The sequence below is a fragment of the Sander vitreus genome, chromosome 2 (assembly GCF_031162955.1).
Source record: "Sander vitreus isolate 19-12246 chromosome 2, sanVit1, whole genome shotgun sequence".
Taxonomy (NCBI): domain Eukaryota; kingdom Metazoa; phylum Chordata; class Actinopteri; order Perciformes; family Percidae; genus Sander; species Sander vitreus.
In genome coordinates this window covers 157,501-177,287 of record NC_135856.1, presented here as the reverse complement: position 1 = coordinate 177,287, position 19,787 = coordinate 157,501, and the positions used below count along the sequence as shown (strand labels likewise).

At 47.0% G+C, this 19,787-nt stretch overlaps 3 protein-coding genes across 3 annotated transcripts in view; 1 reads left to right on the top strand and 2 right to left on the bottom strand.

Annotated features, from left to right (window-relative positions):
* Positions 1-2,158: 2,158 nt before the first annotated feature.
* On the bottom strand, positions 2,159-8,263 carry sde2 (SDE2 telomere maintenance homolog (S. pombe)). Its single transcript, XM_078271467.1, has 8 exons — positions 8,128-8,263; positions 7,497-7,617; positions 6,830-6,941; positions 6,555-6,724; positions 5,039-5,165; positions 3,237-3,380; positions 2,883-3,009; positions 2,159-2,696 (listed from the first exon to the last, which is right to left on the bottom strand). The coding sequence occupies exons 1-8, from the start codon at positions 8,227-8,229 to the stop codon at positions 2,409-2,411; spliced, it is 1,191 nt and encodes a 396-aa protein (XP_078127593.1). The 5' UTR covers positions 8,230-8,263; the 3' UTR covers positions 2,159-2,408.
* Positions 8,264-8,806: 543 nt separating this feature from the next.
* On the top strand, positions 8,807-9,832 carry mrps28 (mitochondrial ribosomal protein S28). Its single transcript, XM_078271490.1, has one exon. The coding sequence runs from the start codon at positions 8,835-8,837 to the stop codon at positions 9,372-9,374; it is 540 nt and encodes a 179-aa protein (XP_078127616.1). The 5' UTR covers positions 8,807-8,834; the 3' UTR covers positions 9,375-9,832.
* A 1,679-nt stretch (positions 9,833-11,511) lies between these two features.
* LOC144531412 (calpain-1 catalytic subunit-like) overlaps positions 11,512-19,787 on the bottom strand; it is a 21,567-nt gene continuing 13,291 nt past the window's right edge. The window contains exons 16-22 of the mRNA XM_078271526.1: positions 18,414-18,471; positions 17,792-17,856; positions 13,589-13,657; positions 13,014-13,092; positions 12,801-12,914; positions 12,148-12,206; positions 11,512-12,006 (exon numbers count right to left, since the gene is read on the bottom strand). Coding sequence (XP_078127652.1) covers positions 11,980-12,006; positions 12,148-12,206; positions 12,801-12,914; positions 13,014-13,092; positions 13,589-13,657; positions 17,792-17,856; positions 18,414-18,471 — 471 coding nt within the window. The 3' untranslated portion in view covers positions 11,512-11,979. The remainder of the gene's footprint in view (positions 12,007-12,147; positions 12,207-12,800; positions 12,915-13,013; positions 13,093-13,588; positions 13,658-17,791; positions 17,857-18,413; positions 18,472-19,787) is intronic.

Genomic DNA, 19,787 nt, shown 5'->3' with positions numbered 1-19,787 from the left:
AGAAGTCTCCCAGCTAATCCTGCCTTGTACTACTGAAGTTGGAGAAACAGCTAGCTAGCTCATGTAGTCCTTACCTAGCTACTGAGTGTGTAGTCCTTACCTAGCTACTGAGCGTGTAGTCCTTACCTAGCTACTGAGTGTGTAGTCCTTACCTAGCTACTGAGCATGTGCGACTGCCAACAAAGATGTTCCAGCAGTGAGAGGTATCTACCGGACCGAATAGTAACGGAGATTTTGGTGCTACTGAAATGCCAGCGCTGCTCTCTGATGCTCCGAAACGGACGTTAGAGGAAACCATAGACGGTATATAAACTGGAGCAGCAGACCCCGTGTCTCTGGACGGAGACCAGTGACGTCTCTTTCCCGGTGATGGCTGAGCGTTACTGAGCAGCCTCCAACTGAGCTTGAAGACGTAGATGTGACGTGAGCAACCTGTCTGAAAGTTGGAAGTCTTCTGGTAGCTGTGCCAAGAGAAATCTCAATCATTCCCAATCTAGCAGAGACGGAGAGCGTAGGTATATGTAAGGAGATAACATAGACACAGGCTCATTATTGATCACTAAAATGATAGTTAACATTAGTCATTACACTTAAACAGCTGATGGAAGTCCAAACTGCCTGAGAGCTTCTCCTGTACTATACGGTAACTCCTCTACTATGAGACAGGAAGTCTCGTGGTTATGACCCAATCGTTAGCCTATTGTTATAAAAACGTCTGCTACGGAGCCATAACGTGAGCTACAAGGTAATGGAGCCTTTTATACATTGTCGTGTTTCTTTAGAAATAAACAACGGACAAACAGAGTCTTTAAACGCTTCAGATGTAAAGGTATTCTCTGTCAAAGTGACGTCAGAATGAATGGTAGTCAATGGGATGCTAACGGGGGGTGATGGCTTGGTAGCATCAGAATGGCGCCACAGGAGGTTCGAGCTCTGAAGCGAAGCTTACCTCTTTGAGGAAACGGGAGCATCGCTGCACGTCACGCTAGTTAACGCTACACTCGGCAGCAGGTAACGTTAGCCTAGCGTTAGCTAGCAGCTGGACTAAACACGGTCAACCCTTGTGTTGTCTTCCCGTCGACCATAAACTTGTCCTTTTCAAGTCAAAATTGAAAATTAATTTTTTAAGGCACTTTTTCTAACGTTTCTTGCTTTTTATGGAGGCTTTTGCTGCTTTTAAACGTATTTGTCACTTTTAATTCATGGTCAACCTAATTTAAATGACATTTTATCCTTAATTTTCGAGTTTAAAAAAGCAGAAATTATGAATGATTGTAATATTAAGATGAGCGGATCACAGACCGGTTCATGTCAAAGTTTGGTTTTTTGTTTTGTTTGTTTCAAAATTGAAAACACCCAAAATTCAATGGAAGTAATCATTAATGTTAATTAATGTTGCGAAGAATGCCCACGCATCCATGACATTTTTTGGGCAGTTTGGTTGAAAGAAACTCATATTTCTGATATAAAAAAACTTTGAAGATGGGTCAAATCTGACCCGAGGTCAACACAAGGGTTAAATGCTGACAGCTAGCGTTAAACAGTGCGACTGTATTTCACTGGAGAGGATCCAAACACCGACACGTAACGTCTGCAGCTGCTGCTGCACCGTCAGTGTCTGAACAACACTGACGGTGCATTCACTTGAAACTCGCCAGCCTCGTGGTGCATTCAAAGTTATTGTAAAATACCCTTGGCGTGTCACACATACGTCACTTAATGAGATCAGGCTGACTGGTGAAATAAGTCATTATTAGTTATTAGATTATTAATAAATCATTTAATTTTTACCATATCAGCTGTTACCAAAAAGCCGTTCTTAAATGTCACCAACTGTCATTTTGTGCTCCTTTTTTTCCCTTTTGAAAAGTATCGTTTTAGGCACCGGTATCGGAAAAAACCCAAATGACGCCCAACCCTAGTGATCTCAGCTTGTTAAATGTGAATATGTTCGAGTTTCTTTTAGTCATTTAGGAAACACCGATACATATTTTAGAGACTGAACAACTCATCCAGAAATCAACAACTGAATATCTTTGAGTCAGCTTGGTTTTTGGGGAACACTGATCCATATTTTTCACCGTTTTCTGACATTTGCAGAACTAGTTTCATGGTTTACATCGTTAGTGAAACGAAAACATTCATCACAAACTGCTGCTTATGTTTCAAACATTTTTAATAAAAACATCATACTTGATATCTGACTGATCAATTTTGGGAAAAGAAGCCCCTTACAGACAGAAATATCAAACAATATCTGGAAAATGCTGCTTTCTAATTGGACAAATTCACAAACCAACTAAAAATCTGATTTGTTGATACTGTTTGGTTACATGTTGAACAAACACACACTGCTCTCTCAGCTGGGGGAAAGAAGCAATGACCAAGGCTTCAGAGTGTTCATGTGTTCACTTCCTGTTGGTCTTGGTGGGTTTGGCGAGCAGGGCTGGGTCGATCTGATCTGGAGTCAGTCCTCTGACGGAGAAGAGGCGTGCGGCGCGTTCAGTCAGCGTTCCCCCGCACTTCAACCCTCGGGACATGAGTTCCTTCTTCAGGACGCTGAGACCCAGAGCCTCCAGCTGCTCCACGGAGGACAGCGAGGACACGTCCACCATAGGACCACCCTGTACTGTAGGACCACCCTGGACCGAAGGACCACCCTGGACCGTAGGACCACCCTGGACCGTAGGACCACCCTGGACGCAAACACACATTTAGTTATTATTGGGTTTGGGAGGTCAAAAAAAAAGTCAAAAAATTCATAGTATGGTATGTCAATAAGTCATAAAAAGTCACGTAAGTCTAAACCAAAAAGGATCTTCCTCTTAAACCAACAGTTTATGTCTGTACATTCTGCTGGTTATGAACAGAAACAAACTGACCTGCTGTGGAGACAAACAGCCAGACTCCTCTGCAGGTCTACAAGCTTCTGCAGGTCTACAAGCTTCCGGAGCTTTGTGCTCTCTGCAGGTCTCTGAGGACGGACTGCAGTCAGAGGCAGCAGACGAGCTGAAACAGAGCAATCGTTTCTTTTAATATCAAGATCTGGAAGTCTTCATGATTGCATCATTATGGCAGAGATTCTTGGTATACATGTGTAATCAGATTACTGCTGATTCTGTTTGTGTTCAGGCTGCCTGAGAGGAAGAATTAAAACACTGTTCACTCAGATATTAAGCTATAAAACCCTGAATAATGAAGAACTCAGTGTGGAGTGCTGTGGATCTGGACTCTACCTGCTGCTCTGCTCTGCCTCCTCTGTGTGTGTCGTCATGGTAACAGCAGCAGCAGCTCTACAGCTGGAGGAGGACGACGACGTGGACGGGGAATCTTCTTGGTCTTCTTCATCCTCTGAGCTCAGCATCTCGCCCACACCCGTCCTGTAACGTCAACAAACCTTCTGTTTCTGGAGTTTCCATCCAAAGACTTCTAACTTTATTAGTATGTCCCGACACAGACACCAGTACCACCATCAGTACCAATATCACCATCAGTACCAGTACCACCATCAGTACCACCATCAGTACCAATATCAGTACCACCATCACCATCAGTACCACCATCAGTACCACCATCAGTACCACCATCAGTACCACCATCAGTACCAGTAGGATTCTGTCTGAAACACTGGTATCACCATCAGTACCAGTAGGATTCTGTCTGAAACACTGGTATCGGTGAGTACCAGCGTTAACGCTGCTACCGATACCAACTTCAGCCCCGAAGAATTTCCCCCACTTTAAACCAGTTCATTTGTTCTTCTTCCGTTAAGACTCGCTGCCAAACTGACATAAATATCCCGCATATTCCATCACATTTTTTAAGAAAACGTGCTGCATAATCAAGGATTTTACCCAAAACAATCACAAAAATACTCGGCATTGTTCTGGAAGGACTGGATATGACTTGCTGCCACACTGGATAATGGAGGACAGTTCTGTGGCATTCATTGTTTGTTCATGTTTCACAAAGATGGAAATCATATCACATCCATACAGACATAGTAGTACACATTAGTACACACTAGGCATTGTGATATTATTTTTCTCCTATGAAATGTAACTGATGTTATATGAGACCCAGACTGCTGTTGTAGATTAGTGTTACGTTTCCAGCGTCGCGGCTCTGAACCGTAACGTTAGCTGGGACAGACGCCTTGTTTCTTCAGGCTAACCTCATTAGCTTTAGCCTGGCTGGGAGCAGCTTTCTGTGGTGATAAATGGCCGGGACGCTGCATTAATCAGGTGATTTAGTTTGTCTTTGCAGTGAGCATTAAACACTGACTATTGTAGCTTCACTACCCGTGGAGAAGTACATGCATCACTGTGTCAGCAGCAGCATACCGTACTTTTCTCCACACGGGAGAGCCTCACTTCCCATAACAATGAACCCCGTCAGACTAACGTTACGTCACATGACCACCTGTCTTAAAGGGGAAGGGTCACCGCTAACAATCATGGAAAAGGAGAACGGGGAAAGTTTACTTTTCAATCAAGCAGCAAAGAAGTTGTAGCGTCAACATCACAACGTCCTGCGATGTAGACGATGAAACAACATATACATAACATACCAAAGATACCTCCATACAGAGAGTAGTACACAGCTGTTAATACTTCAGATATGCATTATACAACACACTGGTCTCACAGCGGTACTCGGTAGGCCAAAAATCGGGACCATCTCTAAAGGCGTTTTCCCACTACATGGTACCTGCTCGACTCTACTCGACCGCGGTGCAGATTTAGTACCGCTTCATGCGTGAGGTGAGCGTGGCTGGTCGTCATAGCCACGCCGCAGGAAACTGCTGTGACCTAACGCAACACACACTCTCTCTCTCTCTCTCTCTCAACCAATCACGAGTCTGCAGGTGTTCAGGTATCTCCTCAGCTCTCTGGGAACCTGGACAAAGGTGGTGCTAAATAAAGTACCTGTACCTGCAGGTACCAGGGACTTTCATCAGGATGGAAAACCAAAAAGGTTAGTAGAGTCGAGGCGAGCAGGTACCATGTGATGAAAAAATGCCATAACAGACACTGACCAGTAACACGCTGCGGCGGATGCCTTCTTCTTCTTCGGTTGCGGCTGCTCGCTGTGATCGCGGCTCGGCCTCTTTGGCGGCGAGATGTCGTCCACCTTCACCTGACTGCTGGAGGACGCCTGCAGACCTGAGACACACAGACACACCGGTACAGCTGACTCATGCCGACACTTTTACACACATTATTAAAAATACATATGAAGTCCTAGATATACCGGTACAGAGCTCAGCAGTGTGGAACTGAAATCTGTCCAACCTGACTGCTATCAAATCAGAAATGTAGTCCAGTCAGGACCTTGTCAATCTCATTGATTCTGTAAATCAGTAGCCATATCCAGACTACCAACCAAGACGGGGGCAGCCGTGTTTCCAAATGCAGCCTGAGTGAATATTACAGAACAGCAGGAACTTAAAATAGTAAACAGGAAATAGAATATTAGGATAAGATGAAACTTAAGATACATCTCCACTGCTACGTTTTGGTTTAAAAAAGGAATATCTTCTGCTACTTTTCCCCCTCTTATTCCCCCTGCTCTGGTGTTCCCCCCTCTCATTCCCCCTGCTCTGGTGTTCCCCCCTCTCATTCCCTCCTCTGGTGTTTCCTCCTCTCATTCCCCCTGCTCTGGTGTTTCCCCCCCTCTCATTCCCCCTGCTCTGGTGTTTCCCCCTCTAAGTGACAAAAATGTCAGAAATAGCTTCAAAAACGTGGGGGGAAAAAAATCAACAAAAAACGTCAAAAAGGCGCAGGAAAATGTGACAAAAACATCGGTAAGAAATGACATAAAAACGTATTAAAAACTTTGGGGAAAAGTGACAGAAGTGTCAAAAAAGACGACCACAACGTTGAAGAAAAAGAAGTAAATTTTGACCCAGAAAAATAAAAAGTTGTGTAAGGGTTAAAAGTAAATGGTTTTATCCCTACAGAAGCTAAATATTAGTTTTTAAAAGGTAAAGGCAGGAGACAGATCATGTATTTATCCAGAAGGAAATGAAGGTGTCCGATAGCTTACACACACACACACACACACACACACACACACACACACACACACGATAGCAATAGTGTGCCCTTACAGTGAAGTTAGAATGTAGCATGTTTAAAGGAGCGGTGTGGAAAAAAAATGCATAAAGGTGCAATGGTATCATAATGCAAGAGATGCAGTGTTTCCTCTGTTGATAGCATGGTGGCGGTCCGCCACGGTACAATGTCCAGCGCCACGGTATCAGAAATAGGACAGACGCATAACAGGGTTTCCTCTACGTACACCACGCACCCCCGCTCCTTCAGCTGATTATGAAAAGTCATAAACTCGTAGCGCCGTCTGCTCTACTGAACTCAAGCCACTGTCATCATTCTATTATTTCATGTATATGCTGTGTGTCTGATATTTTGCTGCTGCAACACTGGAATTTCCCTTTTTTTGGGGATCAATAAAAACCTGTCTGTCTGCCTGCCTGCCTGTCTGTCCAGGTACAGTTCTTCAGTAGTGTGGAAGTGTCCTGAGAGAAGTCAGACCTTTGATGACCGAGTCCTCGAGGCGCTCTGACAGGTCGTGGCACTGCCGCTGGTACTCGGTGTCGGTGAACTGGTGTCGGGGCTCAGCCAGCTTCCTCTGCAGGCGCTCCAGGCGCCGCTGCTCCTTCTCTGCCTCGCGCTCCGTCTGCTTCTTCAGCCACTCCGCCATCCTGCACACGCCACGGCCGCCGCAGGAGAAACGGAACAAACGTTAGGTCAGCGGGAACACGCCACGGCCGCCGCAGGAGAAACAGAACAAACGTTAGGTCTCTCACTCTTTCTCGTGGTTGACGTCTCGGAGGCGACGTCCACTTAGGTCTCTGCACGCCTCGCGGTTCGTCGTCTTCTCGATCTGAGCGCCCAGAGCTCGCAGCATCGAGCCGAACCCTGAAACACACACACAGTTAATGAGTCATGATCTCTTTGTACCACTAAAATGCTCCGTCATACCAGTCCTGCGGTATGAGCTGTATTTTATGAGGCGTCAAGGACAGGAAGTGCAGTCTCCCTTAATAATATATTTTAAAGCTATAATTGCAACACAGCAATACGGTGAAACTGATATTTTAGCTGAAGGTTATCAAACTGTCACAATCTCATACCTGCCCATGTTTATATTATGGAACAATCAACATGTTGGACACTAAACTGAGAGACTGGTATTACAGAGGTACTGTGTGTGTTTCTGAAGTTCTGAATGAAAGGATGTGTCTGTCTGTGTGTGTGTGTGTGGGACCTAGTTTATCCATCAGAGGACATCCCAGAGTATCTTATATTTTATATATTATAGTTATATCTCAACTGTTGACTCTTTAAAGCGCCGTTGTTGGAGAACCCTTTCTTAGGAAGATAGGGGCTAGAGGTTCTTGAGGAACATTCTTGTAAACTAACATTGTACCAACACTCCCTGTGTTGGTAAACAAGTAATAATATAATGTCTACCTCCTTTCCCTCCACAGAGACGGGGCTCCAGGCGATAGACGGCTCCACGCTGCAGAGCATCCTCAGGCTGAGACAGGCCACCATTTCTGATGACGTAGAAATCCTCCGCAGAACAAACTCCCTGCAGAGACACACACACACACACACACACCTTTAAAGTACTGAAACGTTTGAACGTTTTGGACTTTCTTCTACCTTAATCTAGCTTCTTTGAGTCACAACATATCATTTAAACGCACTATGTAATTTTGTCTCAATCAAAACAAGAGCAAGAGACGCAGTTTGGTGGAGCGTGGAATCATGGGAGTTGTAGTCTTCACGACAGGTTAGGATTCCTTCAGTGTTCACAGTCTCCCAAACAAACCGATAAAAACAAGCAACAAAGCCGTTCCACGGTAAAACCCGTGTTTCTCCGCTAACGTGTGTTACATAGAAACGTTTTAACGTACAACTTGAATGCGTTAGACGTTAGAAAAACAGTTTCCGGTCAGTTGTTGTTAGCTAACGATGCTAGTGTCTGTTTGTTAGCTACCGTTAGCACAGCAGCTAATGCTAACACTCCGCATTAAATAACGGGATCTGTTGGTTCGGAGTGGTCCTGTTTTCCCGCCTCGGTCTCATATAAACTCACCCGCTGCTGGAGGAACCGGGTCAGAACGTCTCGGACCAGAGACCCGTCCGGAAACATCCAGTTACAGAAGCTAAAGCTCGGAGAAGTCACAAACACCTCCATGTTGGCTTCTTCTTCAACTGATACTGCTCAGGTCAGGGCGCATGCGCGGATCCTCTTATGCGCTCGGCTCTTTTTTGTCTTTATTTCAGACACATTTCATTCATTAAAATTAAACTAAACACAAACATATATTATGCAAAATAACAAATCGCTATTTATCGACGCCTTTGTCACTTTTTCCAGTGATTTTGTCATTTTTTTCGGATTTGTGTCACTTTTTTAAAACGTTTTGTTGCTTTGTTGACATTTTTGTCACTTATTTTGTAAGCTTTGGTCGTCTTTTTCGTCGTTTTCCGACCAATTTTGTTGCATTTTTGGACTGTTGTGTCGCTTTTTTCAACGTTTTTGTCACTTTAATGGTATTGTTAACGTGTCTGACCCTTTCTTCAACATCTTTTTATTTTTTTTATGTAATAGCTTTTGTTTCCCTGACTGATTTGGACAATAGACTGTTAATATTAATATTTACAGTCTATCTGGACCCTGCTTACCGAGCTGCAGTACCCGCAGCGGCCTGAAGCCGCCGGGTGGCGCTGTCAGCGTGTCTTCTTAGAGGCTCTGGTCTTATCTACCGGACGTGCTGCTCTCCTCGGTGTTGTGACAACATGGCGGCCCTGTGGAAGGTTGTTTCTAGCGTCAGGACGTGTGGAGTCCGTCTCCCCGCCGAGAGGTTCTCCAGAACCTCCTCCTTCAGCTCGGACTCCGGCAGCGACCAGAGACCCAGAACCGGCGGCTTTGCTGCCGCCTTCGACCTGCAGTCGGAGCTCCGGCGGCGGGAGGCGGAGAGTTCCGTGGCCGGTGGCAGCGTCTCTTCCCCCGGGCAGGAACACAGCTTCGCCTCGCTGCTGCGCCGGTCCCCGCTGATCCAGATGGGACCGGCCAAAGACAGAGTGGTTATCGGGAGGATCTTCCACGTAGTCCAGGACGACCTGTACGTAGATTTCGGCGGGAAGTTCCACTGCGTTTGCCGGCGGCCGGCGGACGGAGATAAGCTACAGCGGGGGAGCAGAGTCCGTTTGCGGCTGCAGGATCTGGAGCTCACTGCCCGCTTCCTGGGAGCCAACACCGACACCACGCTGCTGGAGGCCCAGGCCGTACTGCTGGGCCCGCTGGAGGGAAGGGAATCCCGGGAGAACCAGGACTGAGCGGGGCGGACTGTCACAGCCTGCTCAAGTTAAAATCACAGGTTTCCTAAACGGAGTCTGGCGGGACTCGGACTGTGGACTCGTTGAAATATATTTCAGTCTGTTTAAACTGGGTGAAGTTTCCGTAAAGTGATTATAATAAATATTCTTTGTAGTAACACATTAATTAGTCTGTTTGTTACTGCACATGATGATAAAGCGTTTAAATCACAAACAAAACCAACTTTAATATTTATATAAACGCTCTAAGGATCAGATATTAGTTGATAAAAATACAAATACTCAAAAATTAATTTTTACTATTTTGTGTTTTAATGTGGAAACATCTTGTATAAACTCAGGGGACTGGCCCTTTAAATACCCCTCCTTTAATAATGTTCCGGTGTTTTTTTTAGGGATCCACTTTGTGTCATTGAGACAAATGTCATCAGGAAATAAAACCATGTTTTTCCTCCGTTTGTGGAAGACTCAAGGTGTGTATTTAGGGGGGGGTTGGGTTTAGGTGCCCTTCCTCAATAAAATGTTACGTTTTTAATTTAACCCTCCTGATGTCCTCGGATCAGATTTGACCCATTTTCAAAAAGGTTTCTATATCATAAATTTTGGGTTTCTTTCAACCAGTGGTGCAGTCTGTGTGATACGCAGGTATACCTACTAAGAAAGCTCCAGGATTTCCTGAGCAGGATGAGTCTGACAGAGAAACAGAGACATGAGACCCAGAGTCAGCTGATCTGTTCTTTAATCAGAGGAAACATTGGCTACACATCAGTGTTTCTTTTAATAAATACATACATAAATAAATAGAGGTGATGATGGTTAGAGCTGCAGCGGGCCGAAGGCAGTCAGCAAAATGGCACAGAGGAAAGGAAGGAAGGAAGGAATCAGCAGGATAAGTTCAGTACAACAGCAACAACAAGCTTTTAAACACCAAGGACCATGTTGGAAATAAGTGTTTACACTTTAACATGCTATCCTTTGGATTATGTTGTTTGTTAAATCCAAAATAAACAAAACCAAACACCAAGCTGATGAAGGTATCTGTTGGCAATGAGACTGTCCATCTATCTGTCACGTTACCAGGTAGCCAATCAGAACTGAGTGACTCATCAGCTGTTTTTTTGCTGTTGTTGTTCCTTTGGATTTCAGCTGAGAAATGTGGCGGCAAGAAGAGGCCGGAATAAGAGTCCAAACGAGTAGAAACAAGCTCGCAGCAAGAGTAGGAAACGCTGTAGGAAACGCCAAAACAAGAGTAGGAAACGCCAAAACAAACGTCAAAAACAAGAGTAGGAAACGCCAAAACAAGAGTAGGAAACGCCAAAACAAGAGTAGGAAACGTCAAAACAAGAGTAGGAAAAGCCAAAACACGAGTAGGAAACGCCAAAAGACAAGGGTAGAGAAGCAGCCAAAACAAGAGTGAAAGCGCTAAAGACAAGAGCGCCAAAGACAAGGTGGGAAGCGCCAGACAAGAGTGAAAGCGCCAGAACAAGAGTGGGAAGAAAGCCAGAACAAGAGTAGGAAAAGGCCAAAACAAGAGTGGGAAAAGCCAAAACAAGAGTGAGGAAGACGCCAAAACAAGGGTGGGAGCGCCAAAGACAAGGGTAGGGAAGCGCCAAAGACAAGAGTAGGAGAAAGCGCCAAAAGACAAGAGTAGGAAGCGCCAAAACAAGAGTGAGGAAAGCGCCAAAGACAAGGTGGGAAAGCGTAGAAACAAGGGTGAAACGCCAAAACAAGAGTAGGGACGCCAAAGACAAGGTGGGACGCAAAACAAGAGTAGGGAAAAGCCAGAAAACAAACGCCAAAGACAAGAGTGGGAAAAGCCAAAACAAGAGTAGGGAAGAAGCCAAAGACAAAGCGTAAAACAAGAGTGGGAAAAGGCCAAAGGCAAGGTGGGAAAGCGTCAAAGACAAGAGTAGGGAAAGAGCCAAGACAAGAGTGGGAAAAGCCAAAGACAAGGTGGGAAAGAGCCAGAATAGGCGCAAAAACAAGAGTGGGAAAGAGCCAAAACAAGAGTGGGAGACGTCAAAGACAAGAGTAGGGAAAAGCCAAAACAAGAGTAGGGAAAGCGCCAAAACACGGTGGGAAAGCGCCAGAACAAGAGTAGAAACGCCAAAACAAGAGTGGGAAAGCGCCAAAGACAAGAGTAGGAAACGCCAAAACAAGAGTAGGAAACGTCAAAACAAGAGTAGGAAAAGCGCCAAAACAAGAGTAGGAAACGCCAAAACAAGAGTAGGAAACGCCAAAACAAGAGTAGGAAACGCCAAAACAAGAGTAGGAAATGTCAAAACAACAACAACACAGCAGAAACAAACGCAATCCAGCAGCCACAGTGGCTGATAGCTAAAAGAGTTAGTTACTAAGTTAGTTAGTAGTACTGGAGTAATGTAGTACTTTAGTCAATCTATAGTACTTTAGTAAATGTATAGTACTTAAGTTAATGTATAGTACTTTAGTAGATGTGTAGTATTGAGAGGTACCAAGTCATAATTATATTAATATTATTTTATATTATTATAATTATTAATTATGATGATGCAGTAACAGTTTGTTGTGTAGTTCTCTTCCTGTGTAGTTCTCTTCCTGTGATGTGTAGTTCTCTGGATCTTCTTCAACCACACATGGTCACATAGAGCCACTGAGGAGAGAGAACAGTCTTTTACTTTGAAAAACCTGCCTTCTTGTTTCCTCTGTAGTGTAAACATTACTGAGCAAGTAATGCTATCGTGTGATTGGCTGGATGATTAAAATATGAACCTATATATGAGATGTTTGTTACCTCGACGATGTTCAGCTTGACACTTCCTGTCCCGTCTCTGTCCAGCTCCTGGAACGCCTCTAAAAAGCACCACAGAAGAAGAAGACATGAAACCTTGGAGTCGCTATGTTTACGTTAATTTTGGGTCATTTGTTGGATGTATTGCATCTCTGATTGTTTTGCATATATTTTTAGTAATTTTGTGTTTATTTAAAGTCACCTAGTGCCCTACTGAACATGGGGCCCTGAACGCAGGCTGAACCTACTGAACACGGGGCCCTGAACGCAGCGTGAACCTACTGAACACGGGGCCCTGAACGCAGCGTGAACCTACTGAACACGGGGCCCAGAAAGCAGCATGAACCTACTGAACATGGGGCCCTGAACGCAGCATGAACCTACTGAACACGGGGCCCTGAATGCAGCGTGAACCTACTGAACACGGGGCCCTGAATGCAGCGTGAACCTACTGAACACGGGGCCCTGAACAAAGCAAGAACCTACTGAACATGGGGCCCTGAATGCAGCGTGAACCTACTGAACACGGGGCCCTGAACGCAGGCTGAACCTACTGAACATGGGGCCCTGAACGCAGGCTGAACCTACTGAACACGGGGCCCTGAACGAAGCGTGAAGCCATTGAACACGGGACCCTGAACGCAGCATGAACCTACTGAACATGGCCTCCAGTTTTACGAGGCAGCAGGTAAAGTTGTCGAAGTCGATGATGTCGTTGTCGGCGTAGCGAGCAACCAGAGTCTGATACAGCTTGTTGTTCAGTCTGAACCCTGCAGACACACACAGACACACACACACACATAATGATACATAAATAGTAAATCAATAAATCTGAACACTAATCATTAATAAACATCAGCAGGACTCACCGCCGTTCTCCAGCGCCAGACGCATTTCGTAGGAACTCATACATCCAGATTTATCCAGATCAAACTCTCGGAAGATGCCCTGCACAGATCACAACGTTTCTGACTTTAAATACTCAAACACACAGATTATTATCACGGTGGATGAATGTGTGGATTATCTTCTGGATGGATGGATTAGCTGTTTGGTCTCTAAAATTTCAGAATGGATCAGTGTTTCCCAAAGCCAAAGTTTTTGCTACTTTCTCCGATCACTGACCAGCAGAAGGAATCCTTCTACCTATTCTTCTACTTCTACCTCCAGTAAAGTGAGCGTGGCTGTGTCTCAAACCTCCTACTTGCACACTTCAAACACTTAGTCTCTCTGGACCCACCAGCCACTACAGTATAGTGATCATGTCTCTACTGGACCCACCAGCCACTACAGTATAGTGATCATGTCTCTACTGGACCCACCAGCCACTACAGTATAGTGATCATGTCTCTACTGGACCCACCAGCCACTACAGTATAGTGATCATGTCTCTACTGGACCCACCAGCCACTACAGTATAATGATCGTGTCTCTCAGGACTCACCAGCCACTTCAGGATCTTGTTCCAGAGAATCTGAAACTCCAGCAGACCAAGCCGAGCGCTGCCGTCTTTCTGAGCCAGAGTCAAGGTAACAACAATCACATTATATATCTTCAACAATCACATTATATATCTTCAACAATCACATTCAGTTATATCTTCAACAATCACCATCCATCCATCCATCTTCATCCGCTTATCCGGGGTCGGGTCGCGGGGGTAGCAGCTCCAGCAGGGGACCCCAAACTTCCCTTTCCCGGGCCACATTAACCAGCTCCGACTGGGGGATCCCGAGGCGTTCCCAGGCCAGGTTAGAGATATAATCCCTCCACCTAGTCCTGGGTCTCCCCCGAGGCCTCCTCCCAGCTGGACGTGCCTGGAACACCTCCCTAGGGAGGCGCCCAGGGGGCATCCTTACCAGATGCCCGAACCACCTCAACTGGCTCCTTTCGACGCAAAGGAGCAGCGGCTCTACTCCGAGCTCCTCACGGATAACTGAGCTTCTCACCCTATCTCTAAGGGAGACGCCAGCTACCCTCCTGAGGAAACCCATTTCGGCCGCTTGTACCCTGGATCTTGTTCTTTCGGTCATGAAGGCTGGGTCATGCCTTCATGACCCTCATAGGTGAGGGTAGGAACAAAAACTGACCGGTAGATTGAGAGCTTTGCCTTCTGGCTCAGCTCTCTTTTCGTCACAACGGTGCGATAAATTGAATGTAATACCGCACCTGCTGTGCCGATTCGCCGACCAATCTCCCGCTCCATTGTCCCCTCACTCGCGAACAAGACCCCAAGGTACTTTAACTCCTTCACTTGGGGTAAGGACTCATTCCCTACCTGGAGAAGGCACTCCATCGGTTTCCTGCTGAGAACCATGGCCTCCGATTTAGAGGTGCTGATCCTCATCCCAGCCGCTTCACACTCGGCTGCGAACCGATCCAGTGAGTGCTGAAGGTCACAGGCCGATGATGCCATCAGGACCACATCATCTGCAAAAAGCAGCGATGAGATCCCCAGCCCACCGAACTGCAACCCCTCTCCACCCGACTACGCCTCGATATCCTGTCCATACAAACAGGATTGGTGAAAAAGCGCAGCCCTGGCGGAGGCCAACTCTCACCTGAAACGAGTCCGACTTACTGCCGAGAACCCGGACACAGCTCTCGCTTTGGTCGTACAGAGATTGGATGGCCCTGAGAAGGGACCCCCTCACCCCGTACTCCCGCAGCACCTCCCACAGTATCTCCCAGGGCACCCGGTCATACACCTTCTCCAGATCCACAAAACACATGTAGACTGGTTGGGCATACTCCCAGGCTCCCTCCAGGATCCTTGCGAGAGTAAAGATCTGGTCCGTTGTTCCACGACCAGGACGGAATCCACATTGTTTCTCTTCAACCTGAGATTCGACTATCGACCGAACCCTCCTTTCCAGCACCTTGGAGTAGACTTTACCGGGGAGGCTGAGAAGTGTGATACCCCTGTAATTGGCACACACCCTCTGGTCCCCTTTTTTAAAAAGGGGAACCACCACCCCGGTCTGCCACTCCTTAGGCACCGTCCCAGACTTCCACGCAATGTTGAAGAGGCGTGTCAACCAAGACAACCCCTCCACACCCAGAGCTTTAAGCATTTCTGGACGGATCTCATCAATTCCTGGGGCTTTGCCACTGTGGAGTTGTTTAACTACCTCAGCAACCTCCACCAGGGAAATTGATGCCAATCCCCCCTCATCCTCCAGCTCTGCCTCTACCATAGAGGGCGTATTAGTCGGATTTAGGAGTTCCTCAAAGTGCTCCTTCCACCGCCCTATTACCTCCTCAGTTGAGGTCAACAGCGTCCCATCCTTACTGTACACAGCTTGGATGGTTCCCCGCTTCCCCCTCCTGAGGTGGCGAACGGTTTTCCAGAAGTACCTTGGTGCCGACCGAAAGTCCTTCTCCATGTCTTCTCCGAACTTCTCCCACACCCGCTGCTTTACCTCTTTCACGGCAGAGGCTGCAGCCCTTCGGGCCCTTAGGTACCTTGCAACTGCCTCCGGAGTCGTCTGGGATAACATATCCCGGAAAGACTCCTTCTTCAGTCGGACAGCTTCCCTGACCACCGGTGTCCACCACGGTGTTCGTGGGTTACCACACCTTGAGGCACCTAAGACCCTAAGACCACAGCTTCTCACCGCAGCTTCAGCAATGGAAACTTTGAACATTGTCCACTCGGGTTCAATGCCCCCAGCCTCCACAGGGATGCACGAAAAGCTCCGCCGGAGGTGTGAGTTGAAAGTCTGTCGGAAAGGGGCCTCCTCCAGACGTTCCCAATTTACCCGCACTACCCGTTTGGGCTTACCAGGTCTGTCCAGAGTCTTCCCCCACCCCCTGACCCAACTCACCACCAGATGATGATCGGTTGACAGCTCTGCCCCTCTCTTCACCCGAGTGTCCAAAACATATGGCCTCAGATCAGATGAAACAATTATAAAATCGATCATTGACCTTTGGCCTAGGGTGCTCTGGTACCAAGTACACTTATGAGCATCCCTATGTTCGAACATGGTGTTCGTTATAGACAATCCATGACTAGCACAGAAGTCCAACAACAAACAACAACTCTGGTTTAGATCAGGGAGGCCGTTCCTCCCAATCACGCCTCTCCATGTGTCTCCATCATTACCCACGTGCGCGTTGAAGTCCCCCAGCAGAACTATGGAGTCCCCGACTGGAGCCCCATGCAGGACTCCACTCAAGGTCTCCAAGAAGGCCGAATACTCTGAACTCTTGTTTGGTGCATATGCACAAACAACAGTCAGAGTTTTCCCCCCCACAACCCGCAGGCGTAGGGAGGCGACCCTCTCGTCCACCGGGTTAAACTCCAACGTAGCGGCGCTCAGCCGGGGGCTTGTGAGTATCCCCACACCCGCCCGGCGCCTCACACCCTGGGCAACTCCGGAGAAGAAAAGAGTCCAACCCCTATCCAGGAGTATGGTTCCAGAACCGAGACTGTGCATAGAGGTAAGCCCCACCAGATCTAACCGGTAGCGCTCCACCTCCCGCACAAGTTCCGGCTCCTTCCCCCACAGAGAGGGGACATTCCACGTCCCCAGAGCCAGCCTCTGCTGCCTGGGTCTGGTCCGTCGTGGCCCCTGACCTTCACTGCCACCCATGTGGCAGCGCACCCGACCCCAGCGGTTCCTCCCACAGGTGGTGGGCCCATGGGATGGAGGGATGTCCGCCACGTAGCTTTTTCGGGCTGTGCCCGGCCGGGCTCCGTGGCAAACCCGGCCACCAGACGCTCGCTGACGAGCCCTCCATCTGGGCCTGGCTCCAGACGGGGGCCCCGGGCTTCCTCCGGGCAGGGTCACTTCACCCCTTCCTCGATTTTTCATAGGATTTTTGAACAATCACATTCCCTTATATCTTCAAACTTTAAAAAGGACCGACAAATAAGATCCAGACTCTAAACATCTTTTGATGTCAATGTTTACCCTTTTTTCATGTTTGTTATGCCTTTTTTTAAAGATTATTTTTGCATCTTTTCCCTTTATTACATAGTGACAGTGGATAGACAGGAGAGGGGGAGTGAAAGAGAGCGGATGACACACAGCAAAGTGCTGCAGGTCGGACTCAAACCCGGGCCGCTGCAAAGGACTCAGCCTACATGGGGCGCACGCTCTTACTGGGTGAGCTAGAGCTCGCCCCATGTTTGTCATTCCTTATGTTACCGCTCGCCTTTTTGTTGCCTTTTTGTCTACTTTTTGTGGGAGGGTTGGGCTCCCGGCATGCATCAAACCGTTGACCGAGGACAAACCAAAACAACAGAACTAGATACCAGAGATGGAAAGTAACAATTACATTCACTCCCATTGTAATTGAGTAGTTCTATTATTATTATTAAAGTAAAAAAAGATAAAGTAAAAGTACTTTTACCTTTACGTAAGTATGTTTTGTTTGAAGTTTTAAATCACAGAAATCAAGAAAATAACAGGATGGAGACTGAGAAGTCAGAAACCTGTTCAATTTTGCTGAAGTTGACCCCGACTCTTCACACCTCACTACGTGTGGTCAACATGTTTAATTTGTAAAATGTTTTTTTGCAACATTTATTTGGCTTCGTCCAATTTTATTTCACACAACCTTTTCTACGCTTTTGTACCCCTATTAAGGAATGGATCTAACAGATTTTTTGAAGCATCAGACGGCAGATTGAGGATACGTCCATGAGTCCGACCATGCCTCTGCAGGACTCCATGCTGAAACCATCGGTCTGCAGGTCTCGGTCTGGAAAACACAGCAGAAGAAATAGTTACACAGCGTTCAGATTCTCTTCATATTCACACAGACTTACAGAAGAACTACAGGGGTCTACGTCTCCATGTTTCTGTGTCTGAGTGTCTGATGAAACAACAATCTCTGAAACTGGTCCAGTATTAAACCAGAACCAAGCTGTAATGTTACCCTACAGGACTAATGTTCAGCAGCAGTTAGTAACAAGCTGTAATGTTACCCTACAGGACTAATGTTCAGCAGCAGTTAGAGTCCACTAAAAGTTCTGTTGTTTCAAAAGCTGTCTTGGTTCATCTTTCCACTGTTCCAACAATCACCACTCTGGTTTGGTTGAAATAAACCCTTAATTCACCCATTTACATGTGGAAATATGCTGGCTCTATACACGCTAAAAGTCCTGATTATTTACATGGAGTCTGGTGGAGATATGCTGGCTCTATACACGCTAAAAGTCCTGATTATTTACATGGAGTCTGGTGGAAATATGCTGGCTCTATACACGCTAAAAGTCCTGATTATTTACATGGAGTCTGGTGGGCGTCAGAACTTACGTTTGGACACAACTCGGTTTAGGATGGTCCGCAGCTCCCGCACTGAGATCTCCATATCCTGCAGACATGTAAGGATATGTGAATATCACAGCAGCTAATAGGCATGTTTCTGTTGTTTGCTTCTTAAATGCACTCTGTATATATTACAGTTTATATATTATATATTCTATATTCCAGAATATATATTATATATTGCAGTTTATATATTATATATTACGGTTTATATATTATATATTACAGTATGTATTGTATATATTAGAGTATGTATTGTATATATTAAAGTATGCATTGTATATGTTACAGCATCCATCCATCCATCCATCCATCTTCATCCGCTTATCCGGGTCGGGTCGCGGGGGTAGCAGCTCCAGCAGGGGACCCCAAACTTCCCTTTCCGGGCCACATTAACCAGCTCCGACTGGGGGATCCCTGAGGCGTTCCCAGGCCAGGTTAGAGATATAATCCCTCCACCTAGTCCTGGGTCTCCCCGAGGCCTCCTCCCAGCTGGGACGTGCCTGGAACACCTCCCTAGGGAGGCGCCCAGGGGCATCCTTACCAGATGCCCGAACCACCTCAACTGGCTCCTTTCGACGCAAAGGAGCAGCGGCTCTACTCCGAGCTCCTCACGGATAACTGAGCTTCTCACCCTATCTCTAAGGGAGACGCCAGCTACCCTCCTGAGGAAACCCATTTCGACGCTTGTACCCTGGATCTTGTTCTTTCGGTCATGACCCAGCCTTCATGACCATAGGTGAGGGTAGGAACAAAAACTGACCGGTAGATTGAGAGCTTTGCCTTCTGGCTCAGCTCTCTTTTCGTCACAACGGTGCGATAAATTGAATGTAATACCGCACCTGCTGTGCCGATTCTCCGACCAATCTCCCGCTCCATTGTCCCCTCACTCGCGAACAAGACCCCCAAGGTACTTGAACTCCTTCACTTGGGGTAAGGACTCATTCCCTACCTGGAGAAGGCACTCCATCGGTTTCCTGCTGAGAACCATGGCCTCCGATTTAGAGGTGCTGATCCTCATCCCAGCCGCTTCACACTCGGCTGCGAACCGATCCAGTGAGTGCTGAAGGTCACAGGCCGATGATGCCATCAGGACCACATCATCTGCAAAAAGCAGCGATGAGATCCCCAGCCCACCGAACTGCAACCCTCTCCACCCCGACTACGCCTCGATATCCTGTCCATAAATACTACAAACAGGATTGGTGACAAAGCGCAGCCCTGGCGGAGGCCAACTCTCACCTGAAACGAGTCCGACTTACTGCCGAGAACCCGGACACAGCTCTCGCTTTGGTCGTACAGAGATTGATGGCCCTGAGAAGGGACCCCTCACCCTGTACTCCCGCAGCACCTCCCACAGTA

Bases quoted from the DNA above. Each gene is read 5' to 3' on its own strand.
- mrps28 (XM_078271490.1), top strand. From the start codon at position 8,835: ATGGCGGCCCTGTGGAAGGTTGTTTCTAGCGTCAGGACGTGTGGAGTC.
- sde2 (XM_078271467.1), bottom strand. From the start codon at position 8,229: ATGGAGGTGTTTGTGACTTCTCCGAGCTTTAGCTTCTGTAACTGGATG. The intron at 3,381-5,038 runs GTCAGTGTCTGT...TTGACGTTACAG, and splicing joins TCCGCCGCAGCGTGTTACTG to GACGGGTGTGGGCGAGATGC. The intron at 2,697-2,882 runs GTCAGTTTGTTT...GTTTGCGTCCAG, and splicing joins GCTGTTTGTCTCCACAGCAG to GGTGGTCCTACGGTCCAGGG.